Raw genomic sequence first — 21,869 nt, 5'->3', positions numbered from 1 at the left:
TTCACCCTTCCCTGCCCCCACAGCTTTCTGCACCAATCGTTAAAAGTCCCATGGGAGCCAACCAAGAAGACGATGAGATGAAAGATGAACAGTGAAGCTGTTGAGAAAGAGAAAATTAGAGTGTCCGAAAACAGCAGTAAACCCTCTCTCTCTCTCTCTCTCTCTCTCTCTCTCTCTCTCTCTCTCTCTCTCTCTCTCTCTCTCTCTCTCTCTCTCTCTCTCTCTCTCTCTCTCTCTCTCTCTCTCTCTCTCTCTCTCTCTCTCTCTCTCTCTCTCTCTCTCTCTCTCTCTCTCTCTCTCTATTTGGGCTGCCTTCGACTAAAGATTTTTCGAATCGACTATTAGTCGTTCACGATTAGTCGACCAATCGCACGTGTAGGTAATAAGGACATAGCCTAATCAGCACTCAAACCCTCACATAAAGGCTAATTTATACTTCTGCGTCAGACCTACGGCGTAGCCTCTATGCTGTAGGCTACGCGTCGGTTTTCATTTATGATTCTGCGTCTGCAAAAAGTATTGGTTATGAATGTGTCGTGAAAAAAAAGTTGCTAATACTTATTTGAGGTTGATAGATGATAGGCAATCGTTTGTATTTTCTGCCTGACAAACGGTTATCACAAGATCCATCCATCCATCCATCCATCCATCCATCCATCCATCCATCCATCCATCCATTCAATCATCTGTGTTACATTCATTTCATTACAACCCTCTGGTGTACATGAAATCAAGCATAGCGTCAGTTCTGGCAGGTCACGTTAGTCAAGCTTGCATCAGCTGACTCTCAGCTGATCCTCGTCTACCTATAGGAATACAACGCCTATCAATATATTCATATATAAGTTCCTTCAGTATTATCAGCAGCTATCCCGCATTTCTCAGGAGCACCTCACAAGGAATCGTGCAATCGGGAATTTAGCAAGATTTCACCTCAGATTCATTCAAGTTCGTGAACTTGAGCACGAGATTTGCCCCATTGATCATAAGCTGCCTGATTTGAAAGTGACCTCAGTACATTGCTGCTTGCATCATTGGTTGACACAGGATGTGATTCACTCTCCATTTATCTCTGAAAGTCTTCACGAAGCTAAGCTAAGTTCCTTTTTAAAAGCTATCCGTGTTGCTTGAGCTTATCTAGTCGTTTTCATTAAAATGCTCCTGCTAGGCTTATGCGATCATGTTGGCTATGTGCGTTACTTTTCTGTTGTCATTGGCAACTGCTCGCATTGCACACGTGTGTTTAGCACTATGCAGCACAGATTCAAGCAGCTTGTGGTGATAGTTAGGAAATATCAATTCATGGTGAAAACAAAATCCTTTCTGCTGTGGCACAGCTCTAAAAAGACAGCCACTATTCAGTTGAGTCAGTTCAGCGTTGATTCTGTTGGGTATCGGACACGCTTGGTCTATCTAGTTCTTGGAAACATGGCGTTCTTAAAGCTTTAATGTAGGCTATTGGAAATATGCTTGCTCTAAAGTCTTTCTGTTGTTATTGAAACATGCTTGTGCTTAAGGCTATCTGGTTGCTATTGGAAACCTGCTCAGATTTTTTATTTTAAAGGGTTAAAGGGATTATTATAAAAAAGTTTGAGAACCACTGCTTTAAAAGCTGTTAGTTGCTAATGGAAACATGGGTATTTTAAAGTTATTTAGCCCAGTCGTTATTTGGAACATGGTTGTGTTTTAGGCCTGTATCTGGTGTCATTGTCACATGCTGTGCTAAGCTTATGCAGGTATCAGCAAAATGCTTGTTGTTGTTTCAGCAACATTGCTATCAGTACTGTAATGGTTGCTAATAATAATAATAATAATTTGTTACATTTATATAGCGCTTTTTTATATTTATATTTTCGCTTTACATATGGAAGGGGGATTCTCCTCAACCACCACCAATGTGCAGCATCCACCATTTGCAATGCTATGCAAATGTTATTGAATATATTCTCATTATTTGGGCTTCTAGTATTATTGAGCATACTGTATTAAGCAACATGTTGTGGTAATCAAAGCGTTGTTTAAGCCTAATTTGGTGCCATAGAATAAAGAATGATATATTTTTTTTTTAAATCCGATTATTGCACACGCTGTGTTAAAGTTAGCACATGCTTGTGGCTTAAGCTTATCTAAATTATTGGTAACATACTGTGCAAATACACATTAGGTATGTTCACAGCAGAGGTCTGTCATTCAACACTAACAACATAGTAGCTTGATGGTCCGCGAATGAGTGTGGAATCATGAGAGTCGTCATCTTCACCTCCACAACAATGGAATTCAGTACGACGGAAGCAGAAATCATGTTCATGAATGAGGAAGCACACTGTACTTCATTGCTTAGCTGCGCACTGACTCAGAGCAACTGGGTGCATGCTTCCCCGACCGAACTACACTAGTTTTAAAACTAGTCCTATGGTTATAAAACATGCTTGTTGTATCAGATTTGGTTGCCACTTGTTGGCGCTATTGCTGTAGGGTGTATGCTTCCCCTGCCAAACTACACTAGTTTTAGCAATAGTTCCGCGATTTATACAACATGCTTGTTGTATCAGATTTTGCTGCCGCTAGGGGTGTGAGCTTCCACCAATAGAACCCATACACTGTTAAATTGGTTACAGCAACATGCTTGTTGCAATGTGTCCTTGCTCGCTCCAGTTTGGGGTGATGCTTCCCCTATTAGATTGGATCTATAGTGCCACTAACCTATGCATTTGCCACAAACATCAGGATGTATTAACCATTCTATCAGCATCAGTCGTGTTGGGGATAGAGCATAAAAGACATCCAGAATTTCGCTGTCAGTTTGTGTTGGGGGATATTGGCATGTGGTTTTGTTTTGGGGGGTTCCATGCTAGGATGCATGGATGCGCAGGGAGTTCTTGCCCAGAACAGAACCATACCGCCAATCCTAACTGTATGCTAATCAATCATATTTGATAGTGTTCCTGACAGAAGTAAAGCGTAGCGTCAGTTCTGGCAGGTCACGTTAGTCAAGCTCGCATCAGCTGATTCTCAGCTAATCCACATCTACCTATAGGAATACAACGCCTATCACTGTACAGTGTTTCCCCTATAATTTTTTCCAGCAGCGGTGCTGTTGCGTGTCGGAAGTTGTTACCAAGCCGCGCGGGTCCGGGGGCATGCACCTCCGGAAGATTTTAAAAAAAAATTATTACCCCTTAAAAAAACCATGACTTCTGACAAGTTTTGTGGATAGAAATGGACATTTTGAGACATACAAATATGACATACCATCAACAAGATTTAAGGTCTGATTGTTTGTTTTAAATCCAAATAAGTTTCTTTCTTCTGTTGAAAATAAAAGTTATTTGGAAGAATCTGGGTAACCAAACAGTTGATGTACCCCAGTGACTTCCATAGTATATATTTTTTCTACTATGGAAGTCAATGGGGACCAGCAATTATTTGGTTAGCCACATTCTTCAGAATATCTTCTTTTATGTTCAGCACAAGAAAGAAATTAACTGGTTTGGAACAACATTAGAGTAAGTAAATAATGACATTTTTATTTTTGGGTGAACTATCACTTTAAGAACAAGCGGCAGCATGTTTACTATTACCGGTATAAGCTACTGTCTCTTTAAGACCTGAACAAGACGCGTGTAATATACACGCATTTAACGAGCAGTTTTCTCTACATTTTCTGTTTTCTTTCACTTTAGACATGACCAACTTTGTTTATGTAAACCTTGTGTGTATTTGACAGTATATTAGCGCAATAAGACGCGAAAGATAACTTATCCCAGTAACCTGACGCTGTTTGACAGGCTTTTAGTGCATGTGCGCGTCGTGTGTTTGCCCTCAGAAAAGCGCGTGAATGACATGTTTAACCGGCAAAGCTTTAAATCACATGCAAATAATGAACTTTTGTGAACTGCAGTGTCCAGTTCCTCTGCGTTAACATTTGATGTGAATATACGTTGCAACGGTCGTGTGTTGAGACGGAGGCGTCTACTTTTACTGTTATGCTTTACAGTGTGTAAGTGAATGTCGTAATATTACTGATCATGTGAAGATTTTGCAGTGGCGCTGGAAATCCAGCGGCGGCGCTGCGCCGCTACTGAATACATTGTAGGGGAAACACTGCTGTATACATATAAGCTCCTTCAGTATTATCAGCAGCCATCGCATTTCTCAGGATCAAATTACCCTCCTCCATCCCCAGCTCCTCCTCACGTCAGTCAGGATTTGGCATTCTGCTTACCCCTGAATCAGACAAAAATTCCCTAATTATGTTGTACATTAAATTGAATTAATGATATCTGAAGTACATTCAAGTTGGTTCTGTTCTGTTTACCATAAGTGGGGTTATTGCTGCTCTCCCTGCTCTTATCCATGCTAGGCTGCATGGATGCGCTGGGAGTTCTTGCCCAGAACAGAACCACCGCCAATCCTAACTGTATGCTAATTGTCAATCGCATTTGACGATAGTGGTCCTGACAGAAAAGGAGAAGAGTGTGGTGTAAGAATATAGAGCTGAAACTGAGTAAAAACAGTTCAGAGAATATTAAAGAAGAGATCACACTCTCTTGCTGTTGTACAGTGTAAGTGGTCGACCTCGCACTGGTATGAGAAATGAGAAATATGACAGGTAATTACGGTCTGTGAATTCCTTTAGCAATAATGAATGAGAGGCCTGGCTGTATTGTGAATTAGTTACAGACTAAGGGTGCTGTAAGGGACTAAGACACAACAAGCAGCAAAGGGCCTGTAACCTCTTCAGTCGTGACTGTATTCATTATAAAACAGCCTCGAGTGTCTTTATAGAGTGCAACAGTCGGGTTCCGGAATTAAAAATTCCCTAGATTTTCTCCATTGGGAAATAGTTTTTTAACGATAACTTACTGACCTCTTGTGAGCTATGAGGTTGTTAATTGATGATATATTTCTTGAAGCCATATATTCACATTATTTCACATTATTTTTTTAAATAATCATGTTTAACAGTGGAATTTGTGGTAAAAAAATTAAACAAAAATTCCACCAATCAAAAAGACCCAAAAGAGCTGGCAGGGAACGGCCTCTCCCATGAAGCACTGCAAATGACATAAATACTTAAAGGTACAGTATGTAAGAATTTTGTAATAAAATATCCCAAAATCACTTGCACAGTGTGATATATTTCCTGCAGTTGTGTACTTGCATATAGAATATGTTAGAATATGATCTGTATGTTATTCTAATGTTGATCTAGCTTACTGCTAGTCTCATACAGACAAACAAACACATAGAATAACATTATAACTTTCACCACACTCAAATGCAGTTTAGTATGATAGTGTAGAGCAAGTGAAACAGCGCTGCGTTACCTCACAAGTTTCAATCGTTTAATAAACTGACCTGTGTGAGTATTAATACAGCACTTGCGGGTCCTTATTCCTTTATATCCGCGGGCGCGGGACTCGCGAGACTTGTGTGTGGCGCTGATATATGTCTCTCATTAGCAATAGCGCCCTACTTTATCCCACAGTCATATTAAAAACATCAATGTATTCACTCATCCATAAACATTATTAGATCCATCAGCTTGACGACAAGTTCCATAATTCCGCCGGAATTTTCCGTCATCAGCGTACGCCTTTCTTATTGTAAGAGGTAAGCGACTCCTAGTGGCGAAAAAAATTACATATTGTAGCTTTAAACTTATGTGTACAGTATATATATATTAATACATACATATATACATTTAATTGTCTACTCTGTGCTTCATGGGATTGTAGTTCATTCCCACAGTAAAGCCATTACAGTCATTACACAGTACACAGCCTGTTATTTTCCAATTTTCAATTTTTTTCTTCAAATCAAAATCTGTAAAGTTGTGATTCACCACATAGCTGGTTGGTTTGGTTCTTGGCTTATAATGCTTAAATAAAGACATTTTAAGATCCTTATGGGAAAAATACTTCTGGAACCAACGCCGCTGAAATAGGGGGTGGGCATCTGTTCACTATTTTAGAACACGCCCTCCTTCTGCCATTGGTTGAATTAACATAGTTCCACACCAAACTCTGCTATTGGTTGATCCAGTAATGCTGTATCTGTTGGTCGGGATGCTTAAACAAATAGAGAAATCTTTTGAAGGATTCACAGTGTTTACACTTTTCTGAGGAGTCTGGCCAAATGGGCAGCTACTTTTATGTCTCGCCAAAGCCTATTTGTTCACGCATTTGGCGCTTGTTAAATTTTGAACCCTTCCAAAGACAGTAAAAGATGTGGATTTTAATGCTGCAGCATTGCAGTTTCAGCACTATGTGAATGAGAGAGTGTGTGGGGAAAACACTGTCGCTTTCAGTGTGTGCATTTCTTCATCTTAATCTCATGATAAATATCTATAGGATAATGAGAGACTCCAGGGCTTCAGAAGATGCTGGATCTGTTGATTTGGAACAATTTATGCAGGATTATGGCGAAATGCTTATCATGAGATGAGTTCTCAGTTCCCATTGAAAACAAACGTTTTCAATGGGAGAAAAGCATTTGAGAGATAGTGGAAGACCTTGCATTTGTTTTCTCAGGTTGATAGTCTTTCTCTGTCATAATAGCAAATTAAATTCATCAAACATTCTTCACAGTATGTCTTTTTATAACTGCTGGTGAGGACTCAATATACATTTCTCTGATCTTGAGCTTCTATTGTGGTGTATTTTCTCTTCTAACGCCATCTAGAGAAGTCCTAGCGGCATGTGCTGTAAAACACGATGGCACATAGAAGTAAATCTGTGACATTGATCCAGTTCTCTTTAGCATCTCCTCCACCCCAAAGTTGCACAATGTGGCTAGTCTCATTTGCATATTAGCACACTTTCTGGATTAGCTTTAAACTAAAACTTTCTAGTGCTTCAAATAAACTTAAAAGAAAATCAGAAACTGGGAATCATTTCTCTAATTTATAAAATGTATACATTTCAGATTTAGTTGCAGAGACTGTTAATGAGTACACATGGGGTGGAGTAGGTGCTTCATTTCTACACATTTGAGAATTTTGAGAGAATTTGTAAATTTTCACAGCAATAAATTACATATTTTTTTGTAATACTTAATATGTCACCTTCATATGGTAAAGTGCAAATTGTGCAAAAATCTTTGTGCTTCAGTGATTCTTTTTTTTTTTTACTCCGCTTTTTCCTGCACAGTTTGAATCCATTTCAGTGTAATTTTCTATGGCCATTTGTTCTTGTGAAGAGACGTCTATCTTTGACCTTCCATAAACTTAAAAAAATCTATATCTTTTTCTTTCAGTGCATGTTCAGACGTTTGGGGTTGGTATTTTTTTTTAATGTTTTTGAAAGAAGTCTCGAATCTGCTTAGAAATCATTCTATTATGCTGATTTGCTGCTTAAAGCTACACTGTGTAATTTTTTTAAGTTGATTCTTAGCAAAAAACACTTTGTCTTTCAAAAGTATATGTGCTCATTAATGTATAATTACTTCTACCAACTAATCAAGTTTTCTCGGAAGCGTAGAATCTGCCATTTCTAATATATACGAGTGAGTCGCTCGAATGGCGGAAGCCATGTTGCACCTCCATCTTGAAAATACATTAACCAAAGAGGGACATACCTGAAAATTTCAAGCTTCGCCTTTCGTGTTTTTACACTCAGTGGCACCGTGACGAATGCGAGGGGGAGATAACTCGCGACTGCCAGCAGATTTGAAATAATATGTCCACCGTAGGAGATAAAACGCCCTCGGAATGGGAGGGGCTAGAAAGTAATATTCAGTTTGTGGTCATATACAATTTCACCGCTAGATGGGAGTAATTCCTACACAGTGTAGCTTTAAGAAACATTTCTTATTATTATCAAAGTTGAAAACAGTTGTGATTTTTATGGAAACCGAAATTTTTAGTATGCATGTATTTTTTGTACAGCATGTATATGAATATAAATCTTTTGTAACATCATAAATTACTTTACTCTCGTTTTTGATGAATTTAATGCTTCTTTGCAAAATCTAAGTATTAATTTCTTTAAAGAAAATCTTACTGACATTTTTTTTTTTCAGATTTTTTAATTCAGAATAACAGCATTTTATTTAAATTGGAATGAACTGACCCCTTACTTACTGACACCAAACTTACTGAACGGTACTGTATGAATTCCAAAACATCAGTTCATGTCATCAAGAATGAACTGATTAAAAGGACAGGTAATCGATCAGACCTGATTCTTCCATATAAAGCAACGGTGTCAGGATTTGTCTGGCCCTCACAGCGATCATTGTACAAAACTCTTACCGTTCTTGTAATATTATGATATTTATATTTTCTCCTCAGGATCATGTCAGTCAGTATGATTTGATGTGATTGGAAGTGTTTCGGGGTTGTGCTGTGTTCTGTAGTGCTGTGAGGCTGTGTTGCGTTGACTGCATCTGTGGAGCGTCTGTCTGCAGGCGTAACGTCTGTCTGTGAGCCCGTCTGTCTCTCGCATCACCCCTCCACCGGAGAGAGAGACATAGAGATTGACCACAGGAGGCTAAGTGCCCTGTTTGGAGATTCAGTGGAGCATATGACCTTTAAAAGCAGTTCGGCAAGCAGCTCGCGACTCGTCTCTCTGTGTGTGTGTGTGTGTGGATTTTCTTGGCTATACTTTAGGGACAAAACTGTCCTGTGATGTCAGCTAAATAACAAAAGACTTCCCTTTGGGACGTCCTCAAAGGTAAATTGACTCTTAAATAAAGTCAATAGTGTTCTGTCTGGAGAAAGAAAAATCTCAAATGAGATCTCTTTAATATCGGATTTGTTTTTCTTAGAAAGCAGCAATGATATTATATGGTGAGCAAAAAGATTTTTTAAGAGTCCTGGTTCTCAGATTCTGAAAAAAAGCATCTTTCAGAAGAGATCCATGCTCAGATTTCCCAAGATACCAACGGATTGCAATCAAAAGATCTCGAGCTCAAACATTTCTCATCAAATTTTGATGAGAAATTGAAATTGTCTGAGAAATGTTTCTAACACTCCTTTCTCTCTATTCTCAGCGAATGCCATAACGCCACAGACCGTATAAAAGTCCGTGTGTGGGATGAAGACGACGACATTAAGTCCAGAGTGAAGCAGCACTTTAAGAAGGAATCTGATGACTTTCTGGGTCAGACTATCATCGAGGTGCGGATGCTGAGCGGGGAGATGGACGTCTGGTATAATCTCGGTATGTAATGGGTCTCTTCAATCAAAAAGTTAAAGGAATCATTAAAAAAAAACAGACTAAACAAAATCATCATTTACTCACCCGCATGTCAATCTAAACTTTTATGGCTTTTTTTCCTTCCCTAAATAAATAAAATGTATTTATTTATTTATTACCTGTATATATAATTAATGAGAATTATTTCTTTATATACATTTTTTTTTTAGTTTTCCCAAAAATCTATGACAATTAGGTTGCTTTTTTACATTAAAAATGTTTTATTGTCAAAAATATGTTGTCAGAGCAAGACTTAAAAAATATATATATTTTAAATATAATATAATCTTTTGATTTTATGTTGAAATGTGATTCCTCTGAGCATTACTTACCTGATTTATCCATTGTGGCTCCAAAAAATGACAGACACCATAAAAGAAGTTGATCCTGTGCTTTATATCAGGTGTTCTAGCTTCGCTAATGATGAACTGTCCCTTTAATACTTCTCAAGGAAAGTTGCAGATGGCCTCGTTGTTCCGCAGAGAATCATTTCTGCTTTTGTGGATGGTTTGTGTGTTGGTTTGTTTTCCTTGGCTTGGAGCAGAAGTATGTGTTTTTAGAGCTGTGACTCTGGCTAAACTGAACCACTGATATCTGTGCCGTCCTTCTCCATCTGTCCACATCGAGATGTGAGAAAGTTCCAGATGGGAGTTTGTCTGGCCGCTGCGGCCACGGACCAGACATCAATTAGAGCAATTAAGTGACGAAACAAGATGTGAGGAGTGTTATCTGCAAAGTGCCATTTGTCCTTTATTATTTTAATAGCAGCTGCCGAATATCAAATTTCAAGTCATCATTAAATTAAAGTGGGTTGCAAATCACCGCCAGCAATATCTGAACATGCAATATATCAAAAGAAAGAACAGAGCCTCTGCTTTTAAACAACAAATAAACAGTTTATTCCAGCTTCATTCCTTCATTTTTTTATGAGCACTTGAATGTGGGTAAGTAAGTTTCATAAAAAATGCAACATTTACAACAAAAACCTGCCAAAATCGCATTTTTGTCAAAGACTATAACTTGCTTAAGCAATGCTTTTATCGCTTGTTTCTGCTTCTTTTTTGCCTTTGTTTTAAACCAGAGATTCTGTAGTCTTTCTAAAGATGCGTAATAGTGCCCCCTACCGTATAACAGCGAGTACGCGGGAAGCCAGAAATTTCCGTCAGTGGCGGGAAAGTGTCATCTATAATGGAAGCTTGTTTCCGCCACAGAGTTAAACATTTTAACAAGATATAAACTCACAATTTCGTGTTATAAAGTCAGAAATGTGAGAAACTCACAATTGTGAGTTATAAAGTTCAATTCTAAGAAAAAGGTATTTTTTCCTCAGAATTGCAAGTTTATATCTCACAATTCTGACTTTATACTCGCAATTCTGAGGAAAAAAAGTCAGAATTGTGAGAAAGTCTTTTTTATTTTTTATTATGTGGCAGAAAACAAGCTTCCAGTTATCTCATAAATGAGAGACAATTCTGTCAGTGGCAGGGAAAGCGTTTCTGAAGCACGATTCATCATCATGCATATTATACCAAAGATAAAGTCTCACGTTACAAAATTACAATAGTTGACGTTCAGCTTAGGTTGATGGTTTAAATTTGGCGTCTGTTTCAGTGTTTCAGTGCTTATTGGCCTGCTTAAATTTGCAGTTTGACCTGGGGTCGGATTTGTAAAGGAACATGTCCGTGCGCTGATGAGGTTTGGTGTGTGTCTGTCTGCAGGTCACTGTTCTGAGGTCAGCTGCATTACACATGTGCTATTGACAGGGTCCGAGAGGAGGGAAATTCTGCAGCTCCAGCACTCTTCAATATTTCACTTGTCTTATCTATCTTCTGTTCACATGCTCAATTCACCTTTCTTGCTCTTGTTGTGGTCTCTCCCTGCAGAGAAGCGCACGGATAAGTCGATGGTGTCGGGGGCCATCCGGCTGAAGATCAGCGTTGAGATGAAAGGAGAAGAGAAGGTGGCTCCGCCTCATGGGCAGTACACATGTTTACACGAGGTATGTGTAAACTGCATTTTACAAAACACTGTTCAAGATTTTGCCTTGTTTTCCAGTAAAAATACATTTTTAATACTCATAAAATATAGGTAAATTTGTTCTTACAATAGCAAAAACCAATGGGATAAATAACTTTTCTCAATACTTTTCTATGACAAATTTTAAAAATGTGCAAATTAAATTAAATTTAGCTTTAGATTGTTTAGATTTAGAATTATATTTTTTACTGTAAAACATGATACAATTTAATATAATTCATTTAAAATATATATATATATAAATGTTTTTTTTGTTGACACTTTGATTTTTATTTGATTTTATAATTAAAATATGTTCAATTCACACATGTGATAAATGTGATATTTAGATTCATATTTGTATACCTTATTTCATTCATTTGTATGTGTTCCCATATTATATTATATTATATTATAACTTTTACAACGTAAATATGGACCTTGATGGTATACTCACCATATTGGAAAGTTAAAGATCCGCCAAAACACATATTTGTCTTGCATTATGAATTGCTTTTCAGAATCCAATGATCTTATGAATGCAAACCCTTTCAGCTGCACATGTTTGTGTAGAATCTGGCTCGCTGGTCTCGCTGGTTTTAAACCACCATTGGCTGTACGGTGTTGTGGCATTTTTGTCGGTGTGATGACAGTAGGTTGGCACCCTGAAATGTTAACCTTTCCAAGTTGGCTGTGCTGTTGATATTTCTCGACATCTATTCCATATCAATGCTGTTGCAGTTCATGCACAGTGCCTGGCCCCTAAACGGGTTTCCCGTTTCTGTTTATCTCTTGAAATAACATGGCTCTTCGTGATGCTTATGTTCCTGTGCAGAATCTCTTCCACTACCTGACGGAGGTGAAGAACAGTGGAGTCGTGAAGATCCCAGAAGTCAAAGGCGACGATGCCTGGAAGGTTTATTTTGACGACGTGTCGCAGGAGATCGTGGATGAGTTTGCCATGCGTTTTGGTGTGGAGTCCATCTACCAGGCTATGACGTGAGTGAAGAACCCTTTCAGTTTCTGATGCTTCATTTTGTTTTTGGGAGATTGCGAGTCAGTCAAGTCACCTTTATTTATATAGCACTATATGATGTTTCAAAGCAGCTTCACAGACATGAATAGAAATCAGAATCAGTGATGCGAACTTCATCAAATATGCGATAAATTCAAATTCTGCAGCTCTAAAAGACAATAGATAGTCAGTTTAGTGTTGGTTCAATTCAATAACTGAAAAGTAAATCAATTATGGAACAGTTATGAAAGTTGTATCCAGCTATAAAGCAGCTCAATAGAAGAAAATAGTGTATGTATTCAGTTCAGTTTTGTTCTATATTATATTATATTATTTAAGTTTTGTTCTCATCCAATAGTGTCTGTGCTGTCAAATCAATATTATTATCGGATATTAAGTGTGTTTTACTGAATAATAAGTCTGACATGTGATGCACTGGATAGTATTTAACAGAAAGCAGCCAATAGCTCGCTGTATTTGCTGTATTTATTTTGTCCATCTTTAGTGCTTTTGAAAGATGACGCTTGGCATTTTTCATGACTGGTGCTGATTGTGCTTGAACAGGAATTTATGAAAGGCTTGTTTCGTGTTGGATCACTCTGAGTCTTTCGATGACTTATGGTGCACACGATAGCTTTATAAATCACACTGTTTACTAGAATTGCTCAGGCTCCCAGTGAAAACCTCTCACCCTCAACACACACTTTGTCTTTCTCTCTCTTTTGGCCGTTTGGAACGCTGTAATTAATGTGTGGGCCCCCGATGTGTATCCACTCTTCTCTGAGGGCCCTTACTCTCGTAATTGCATCTGGAGTTTATGTCCCCTATCTCTCTGTCTCACACTCTCATTTTTTTAAAATCTGGATTTGATGCACTATAGCATTGCTGTATAAGAGACATCCCTGCTGCCTTCATCATAATTGTTTTCATGTTTTATTATCATCAATGTTGAAAACAAATCTGCTGCTTCATATTTTTGTAAAAACATTGATACATTTCTTCAAGATTCATTGATGAATAGAAAGTTTAAAAGAACAGCAATTATTTGAAATAGAAATCCTGTGCAACATTACAAATGTCTTTACTTTTGTCACTTTTGTTCAATTTAATGCATCCTTTCTGAACATTTCTTCTGAACATTCTTTCATATTTTTTTTTTTTTAATTACAGACCACAAACTTTTGAACGGTTGTCTATTTACAGTCCAAATATATAAGTTTGAGAGTGCAGGGAGGTTTAAGCCGTATATAAATGACATGAAGTTAGATGTTAGACTCATTGCAGTTTTTCTAGTATTGATTATCATTACTGTAGTTTACTGCTAATGAACATGTCAGGGTGTTTTACTCATTCAGGAGCTTCACATGTTCAGACCTCGGCCCCGTTTAACAGGTCATGTGACAACCTCACAAAAAGGTCAGATTTGAAAATAAATAACAAATGGTCTCTCTGGATTGTAAGTAGCCTTAAAGTGTGTCGTGTTTGACTTGGCAATTGCAGTTGTTCTCTTCATGTTTTAGCGAAGCCTCTAAGTGCTGACAGCTCCAGTTTAGATGATTGTAATGCATAAAGAAGCTCTAACTTCACAATGTACTTTTATTTTGCATACACACAATATATCGTTACCCTGCTTTGCACATTTTAAACAGACTTTAAAGCAGGGACCAGCATTTATTTTTTTCGCCGCACCTGCCAACGGTGGGTGATTTAAGATACAAATACTGGCCATAAAAATGTATTATTTTTGCATTATTTTATTGAAAAATATATTTGCTGTATATATATATATATATATATATATATATATATATATATATATATATATATATATATATATATATATATATACACCATCTGAAGTACAGTATATATATATGCCTATCATTTTTTTATGGGGTCATTCAGATGGTATTAATTTGCTGTTGTTGTGAAAATGCACCTGACATGTGAGAACTCACTGTGATTCTGTTCCTCATGTTGTTGTTTTGGTGGCTTAATGTGAGGAATATTGCACATATACTTATGGTTTCATGGATTTCTAAGGGGGAAATAATTGTTAAATAATTATAATAGCACAAAATCTCCACTGCAAATCATTTAATTTCAACAGAATTGATTAAGTAGCACTTTTTATTGTTAATTTATTGTTAATATCATTAATTGTGCACATCTCATATATCAGCAAGAGTCAGATTAGCTTTTTAACAGTTCAGTGTAATATTGCAGTTTTTAATAAAGTTATTACATTAGATCATTCAAGATTTACAAATGGTAATTGATTTATCCCATCATGCCTTTCTTTTCAAACTCATATGACTGTTAAACATTTTATTAAACCTCTTTTTAAGGTAAACAGATGTTTTTACTCAAAGATATGTTTAACTGGTGTATTTGAAAAAAAGTATCACCTTTGTTTTAATTTAGTCATGAATCTGAATCTGAAATGCTCTGTATATATTTTTGTTAATTGTATGACTTGTTATTCACTTTGTTCGTGCCACGAAGACAGCCTTTCTGCAGGCAATAATTAATTAGATACATAAATAAAGTTACTGGCTAACTGGCAAATGACTCCAAATACATTTTGGCACTTGCTGAGTGTACATTTTGGATCCTACGTCTAGAGTATTTCTTGTTGATCCAGAGAAACGCCAGGTTCTGCTGTTTGGTCGATTTCTGACTTTTAAAGCATCTGCTGATTTGTGCTTCTGTTTTAGGATAATGGATATTGATTAATTCAATAAATGATAGTCTTCCAGCAATGAGTGTTCGGTACTGAATCAGGGGAACTGGCCTAAATGATTAGATGTAGAATTATTTATACACCTCAGGAAATCATTCAGCACCACCTTGTAGATAGTGTTCTAGTTTGCTTATGTATGAGCAATTGTGTGTTTTAATTAACCTACTAAAAGTTAAATGCAAACTTTGGATTTATGTGATTTTTTTTTTTTTTTGCACGTATATCTGCTGCAAATGAGTGAGGTCACTTCTTCAGGTTAAACTTTAAATCTGATGGACGATGTGTGGAGATTATCCTGCCCAGAATGGCACAAGGTCTTTTCCAGAAGCTACTCACACAGTTTCCAGGGATGCTTATGTTTGCCCTGATGACCTTTCCTCAGCCCTGTAATCATTAACAAAGTCATGTGACATGTTCCTGATGTTATTAGAGATGCAGCCCGAATTTTTTTTACCATTCAGCACTTTTTATTTGCTGAAGGGGGGATAATGGTTTCAGGTTGAAATCCTCTGCCATCAGCAGCATGTTGGTCCATAGGTTTACAGATGTGCATCACAAATGAGCCTGTTGAGAGCTTTCTGGAAGGAGGTGAAGATTAGGGATGAGTTTTTAGAAATCTCCAAAAAGGCCACAAACATTGAAAAACTATTTATTTTTAAATCAAAATAAGTATGTGTTATGTTTATTATATAAGCATATTTTGTTTTTACTACAAAACTATACATGTTGTACCTTGAACTGCAAGTTGTTATTAAGGAACTGAACAATTCTGGTAAAACAAGTCTGATTTACCCTTAACAATTCCAGTGCCTCAACAATTATGGTCTTTTATTACTTTTAAGAAAAATAATTTGTCAAAAATAATGACTTAAGTTAATTAATTCAGTGAGTCGTTAGAATGATTCAAACTAATAACACATCAGTCATTTTTCTCCAACTCGGACATTGTTGTTGGTGTTGCATGCAACCAGAGAAGATCATTGTGTTTTTGCATTATTTTCTGGCACACTTTCTCTTTTATTGCATTTTATTCAGACTGTAAAACCAGCTAATTTATTTTGCTGTGGTGCTATGGATTTAGTAGCTTCCCAGACTTTGAAGAACTGGTGAAGAAGCTGTCAGCGATCAAAATACTGATTTTGAAGATGTTGAAAATTATAGTTTTGAGATTATGTTTGAGATATGAGCCAGATGCTAATTGTTCTGGGAAATGAGCTCTGACGAGGACAGTGATGATGGTATAACACATCTGCTCAAACTGAACCCTTCCAAGCTCCAAAAGATAACAAAATATGCTTTATTTTATTCTTCTGTAATTGTTACTCTAATATCAGGAGAGTTTTATATTTTCGCGTCAGGTAGGGATCCATCCGTGTTAGATATAGGTCCGGGTCGCTAAAGACCCGAATGTGTAATGCTGCGTTCACACCAAACGCGAATAGAGCGTCTGGCACGAGTGATTTCAATGTTAAGTCAATGTAAAGACGCGTTTACACGTGAGGTCCTGCGGCGCGAATGAGGCGTTTAGCGCCGGAGACGCGAATTGAGTGTCTTGCGCGATACGCACAAGTGGTGCTTTGTGCATTCACACGTTTGACGCGAATTCGCGCCTGACGCCCGAGTTGAAAATGTTTAACTTTGGCGTCAATTCGCGCCGCGTTAACCAACCAGGAGCCTGCTTGCTGCTGTCACGTGGTGATTATAAAGTCATTTTAAATGTTTGCCCTCAATAACTTATTTTATATGTTTGGCCTCAATCAATTATTTTGTAATATGACTAAATGCCTGCGTGAAAGAAGGAATGACATTGTTCAGCTATATGTTAACTATGAATGTGACACTGAACACTTGCAGTCATACATTTCTGAATGAGAGGAAGAAAAAGAAGTCGTTTGACCTACGTTATAATGAGTCATTAATGTATTTTAACTTATATGTTTCATATAATAGAACCGAAGCTATAGATTGTGAATTTAAACATTTCTCGTTTACCAGCGGCAAACGTCAGGACTAGCCGAGGTAAGGCTGTTCCAGGCGGGTTACATGAGCGCTGAGCGCCCGGTGATCGCCTGGATCTCACAACTCCGAAACATCAGATACAATTTTTTAAATGGGTGGTATCTGTATAAATAAACCACAGATTTGAGCTTTAAACAACTACATTCTCGACTGAACAACTCTTAAAACTACATTTCGTGACACAATAACAGTAGTATTTAAAAATTTTGCAGCCTTTTTTGCAAACAGACCATCGCCTAGCACTTGCCCCTCCCACAAGAAGCGGATTTAGCCTCGGACGTGCATCCATTTCGCTTCAAACGCTTGCTTTTTACGCGCGTCCATTTCGCGAATGCATTTAAAATGTTCAAGCGTCAAACTAGACGTGATAGACGCGAATTTGACACTCAATTTGCGTTTGGTGTGAACGCAGCATAATAGTGATTGGTAAAACACTTATGCATTTAAGGGTTAAATTAACTTTAATAAGAACAATCTAAGATTCTCAACCATAATGAAAACACAGATCACAGGAGTAACTCATTACCAGATTATATCCCAGATATTGACGTCGCGTGGGAATTTAAGACCTGTATTGGAGGGAGGTGCGCAGAGGTTAAAGAGGACAGCAGATAGAGAGAGAGAGAGAAGACGAGTCAATACTTGCTGGCAAGTTTTATTTCTCTGATTTACAGCGAAGCTCTGCGGACCACTGGAGCAGCAAGACAAGGATTTTAGAAATGAGGAAAGAGCAAATGGTCATAGGCTGAAAGGAAAGCAATCGGTTACCAGGCAACAGGAAGTCAACACTCTCCATCAAATATAATTTATTATGATTTAGCCGTGAGCATCTTTCAATCACGTCTGAAATAGGGAGGAGGGAATATGGATGGAGGAAGGGATAACTCTTCACCTTTTTCTTGGAGGCACAATAATTCTTCATTCCCGTGCGTGTCATGATGGGCCGTTCGGGCTCAGAGGTCACGCTATCAGAACTAATGAGGTCCAAATCAATGTCTGCAGGCACTAATGTACGGTGTCACATCTTTACGGCCTACGGCTTCTTCTTGCAGACTTACTGTAAAGAACAGAGATGTAATATTATCAGGGGTGTTTACTAAAGCAAACATCACAATTCTAGGAGTTTGGTCAAATCATTATTCAAGAAAAGCGAATGCGGAGGCTGTCAAACTTAAGAAATAAAAAATTCAGTGAGTGTGGTTTCTGACACGGGTAGTTGTTCTGAACAAAGCGCAGGAATAATCCAAGAAACAGTCTTTAATTCCAGAATACAGGACATGGACTGCAAGAACACGGAGTATGAATACTAGAACAAATGAGGGAACTAATAAGCTAATTAATTGGATGACAGGTGTAATGAATCAAACAGACACAGACTAGGAAAAATAGGTCAGCTGACAGGGCACACGGGTAAAACAGGACAGGACCAAAAACACAAAAACAGAGCATTCATTTTACAGTTTCAGTCTGTGGGTTGGTTTAAGTGTGCGTGGCTTTAATATGTGGGTTGTTTTAAATGGGTGTGGCTTCAGGGAGTGGAATTATACTGGTCTATTCACAGTAAGCATTTAATTTTAATTTTATTTATAGGCCTATATACTATTGTAGTTTTTATTAATATTTTGAATTAGCTTTTTATATGTTCAGGTGTCATTTTATTTTCAGTTTTAGTAATTTTTCGGTAACAATTTATTTTACAATGTCCTTGGTACACATGTCATAAATCGTGCATAATTACATGTAACTAACCCTAAACCAAACCCTAATCCTAACCCTGTTGTAATACATGTTGTTAATTAATATTACTCAGTACTTAAGATATAATGACACTGTAATGTGACGTAGCTTTACATACATTTTCATTTAGGTTTTAGTTTTAATAAGTTTAGTTCTTCAACTTTTTAATAAGTTATTTTTTACCACACAATTTTTAATACCGGGGTATGTTCAACATTTGTTTATGCAAGTGTGTATATGAACTTTTACATGGACATATATTATTTTTCATTTAGTGTATACCTTGAACACATGGCTGGCTTGTGGTCTGTTTGGTGCTTAAGATCCAGTTGAATCATTTGTTTAGAGCCGTTTGACAGTAAATTAATCCAGAATATTTTTAGTTTGCTGCTTTATCAAATTTATTTATTTATTATACATGTGTGCTTTATTAAGCCTACATAAATTATTTACATTCATACATTATTATATACCAAAAGGAGAAAGAGAAAAATGTGTTTTTTGGACCGTTTGTTTATGTGAAATGTTCAACAAAACGTAGTACTGTATTATGTGAGTGAGTGTGTAAGAGCAGTGCACATGTGAGATGCTGTATTGCACTGTGTGTGTGTGTGTGTGCGCGCGTGTGTGTATAAGCCCTGCAGGCCTGCTGCTATTTTTAGTCGATGTCTCTCTTCTTTCTTCTCCTACAGTATCTCGTTTTCGCTCTTATATCTTTCTTTAATGAATCTCCTCTAACAGTGGCTGACATTGCTGAGCAATTTCCTGCACTGCCCTGCAGCTCGACACATGAGCAGATCTGTGTTGTGCTGTCTGTTAATTCTGACACGATAAGATGGATCATGCAGTTCATTTCATACTTGCATACCTCAAATAATCATTTACATGTGTGTCATGTTTACTACTACTACTTAGTAAAATTTACTAAACATTTTACTGAAAAAGTACTTTGCAAAAAAATCATGTTCTTAATCAGTATTTTAGTAATATTATCTATGGGGCTTTTAGGAAACAGTCTGTATTCAGAAGTAACTTTTTGTTCTTTCAATGTTTCAATGCTCAAGGGAAGTAAATTAACAGGAATCTGATATGAAATATACATTATTTTGGATTGTACACCCCTCATGAGTGTGTTTATGATCTAACATCTGTTTCTCTCTCTCTCTCTTTCAGTCATTTCTCTTGTCTCTCATCCAAGTACATGTGTCCCGGTGTTCCCGCGGTGATGAGTAACCTGCTTGCCAACATCAATGCCTACTTCGCTCACACAACAACAGCAACCACTAACATCTCGGCCTCCGACCGATTCGCAGCATCCAACTTTGGGGTTTGTCAGTCTCACTGCCTTTGGAAGGGTGAATGATACATGGGATAGATAAATAGACAGACAGACAACCAGATGGATGGACGGACGGACAGACAGACAGATAAATGGATGGATGGATGGATGGATAGATAGACAGACAGACAGACAGACAGACTAAAGGATAGATAGATGGGTGAATGAATGAATAAATGGATGAATGGATGTATTGATGGATGTACGAATGGATGTTTGGATGGATGGATAGATAGACAGACTGACAGATAGATAGATGGATGTTTGGATGGATGAATAAATATACAGACAGATGAATGAATGAATGAATGGATGGATGGATGGATGGGTGGATGGATGGATGGATGGATGGATGGATGGATGGATGGATGGATTGATGGATGGATGGATGTACGGATGGATAGACAGATTGACAAATCAATATATGGAAGGTTGGATTGATGAATATACGAACAGATAGATGTATGTATGAATTAATGGATAGATGGATGGATGGATGGTTGGAAGGAAGGAAGGACAGACAATAGATTGTTGGATGGATGGATGGATGGATAGATAGATAGATAAATGATTGAATAAATGGATATGTTGATGATTGAATTGATGAATGAATGCACAAACAACAGAATAGATGGATGACAGGATGCATTACTGATCTGCTTTCTGTGATCTTTGGTTTTCTGCAGAGAGAAAAGTTCGTCAAACTCTTGGATCAGCTTCACAACTCTCTGAGGATCGACCTCTCCAAGTATCGGGTGAGCTAAAGCACAACCGTCAAACCCAAGATCTTAGCACACATACATCTCTCACGCTACACTGCTCCAGATGGATTTTCTATTTCAGAGACATCAGAAAGAAAAACACTCATCTATTATTCATCGCCATGGAGATAATTTGACCCCTCCATCACTTTTAGTGATCACCTACCTTAATTTACAAAGACATTCAAACGCCTATATGAGCTCTTCACAGAACAGAAGGTCCATTTATACACACAACAAAGCAACGATTTGAGAAAGTGTCTCAGAAAATCAAAGATTGTTCTTGACTCGAGCTGACCTTCTTGCTTTTATACTAATTGTGTCTCTAAATATGTCACGAGGGAAAATGTCTCTCAGTCCGACAGTTTGTGAAAGGACGCTTTCGCAGTCAGATCACACATTTAAGTCTGTGGCTTTCTCGTAGATGTGTAGTCCGTCTATATCTGTGTGTGAGCTAGAACACACACACACACACACACACACACACACACACACACACACACACACACACACACACACACACACACACACACACACACACACACACACTCCACTGGCAGGCATCCAGGGAATTCAGTGCCCGTTACCTGCTGCTATCCGGCCGTCAGCTTCCAGGCAACATGTCCTGACAGTAATACACTCCAGATCTGCAGCGCTCTGTGGATTTGACTGTAATGAAATTCTGAGAAAAAGTGAGTTTGGTTTTTCGGTTGCTCGTGTGGATTTGGCCGATGCAGGTTTTGTTCCTCCAGAGTGCTTTAACGCCTCTGCTTTATTAGATGAATTTTAACCATTTGCGTCTGTTTTGTCTACATTATAGTTGTGTTCAGCAAACCTCAGGCAGACTTATCTCCTCTACACGTGCACAGGATTATACGTTTCTCCAAACGCCTTGAAATCACACTGAACTCCAGAAAACACTAGACGCTTTCTGCTCAATCTGGCACCCTTCCACGTGCTTTCAAAACAATAACTTTATCATGGAAAAGATTGATCGCACAATTCTCCATGTGCCCAATGTGTTGCAACAGTTTAT

At 37.7% G+C, this 21,869-nt stretch overlaps 1 protein-coding gene across 2 annotated transcripts in view; it reads left to right on the top strand.

The window, feature by feature from the left end:
* The window catches only part of unc13c (unc-13 homolog C (C. elegans)), a 196,376-nt gene that overhangs the window by 47,601 nt on the left and 126,906 nt on the right, over nt 1-21,869 (top strand). For both annotated transcript variants that reach the window (XM_079620744.1, XM_079620743.1), the window contains exons 10-14: nt 8,998-9,167; nt 11,087-11,202; nt 12,055-12,218; nt 19,907-20,060; nt 20,759-20,827. In XM_079620744.1, coding sequence (XP_079476870.1) covers nt 8,998-9,167; nt 11,087-11,202; nt 12,055-12,218; nt 19,907-20,060; nt 20,759-20,827 — 673 coding nt within the window. The remainder of the gene's footprint in view (nt 1-8,997; nt 9,168-11,086; nt 11,203-12,054; nt 12,219-19,906; nt 20,061-20,758; nt 20,828-21,869) is intronic.

This window comes from Phoxinus phoxinus (assembly GCF_949152265.1).
Source record: "Phoxinus phoxinus genome assembly, chromosome: 8".
Classification (NCBI taxonomy): domain Eukaryota; kingdom Metazoa; phylum Chordata; class Actinopteri; order Cypriniformes; family Leuciscidae; genus Phoxinus; species Phoxinus phoxinus.
The sequence above is the reverse complement of the archived record's forward strand: the minus strand, read 5'-3'. Positions and strand labels throughout refer to the sequence as shown.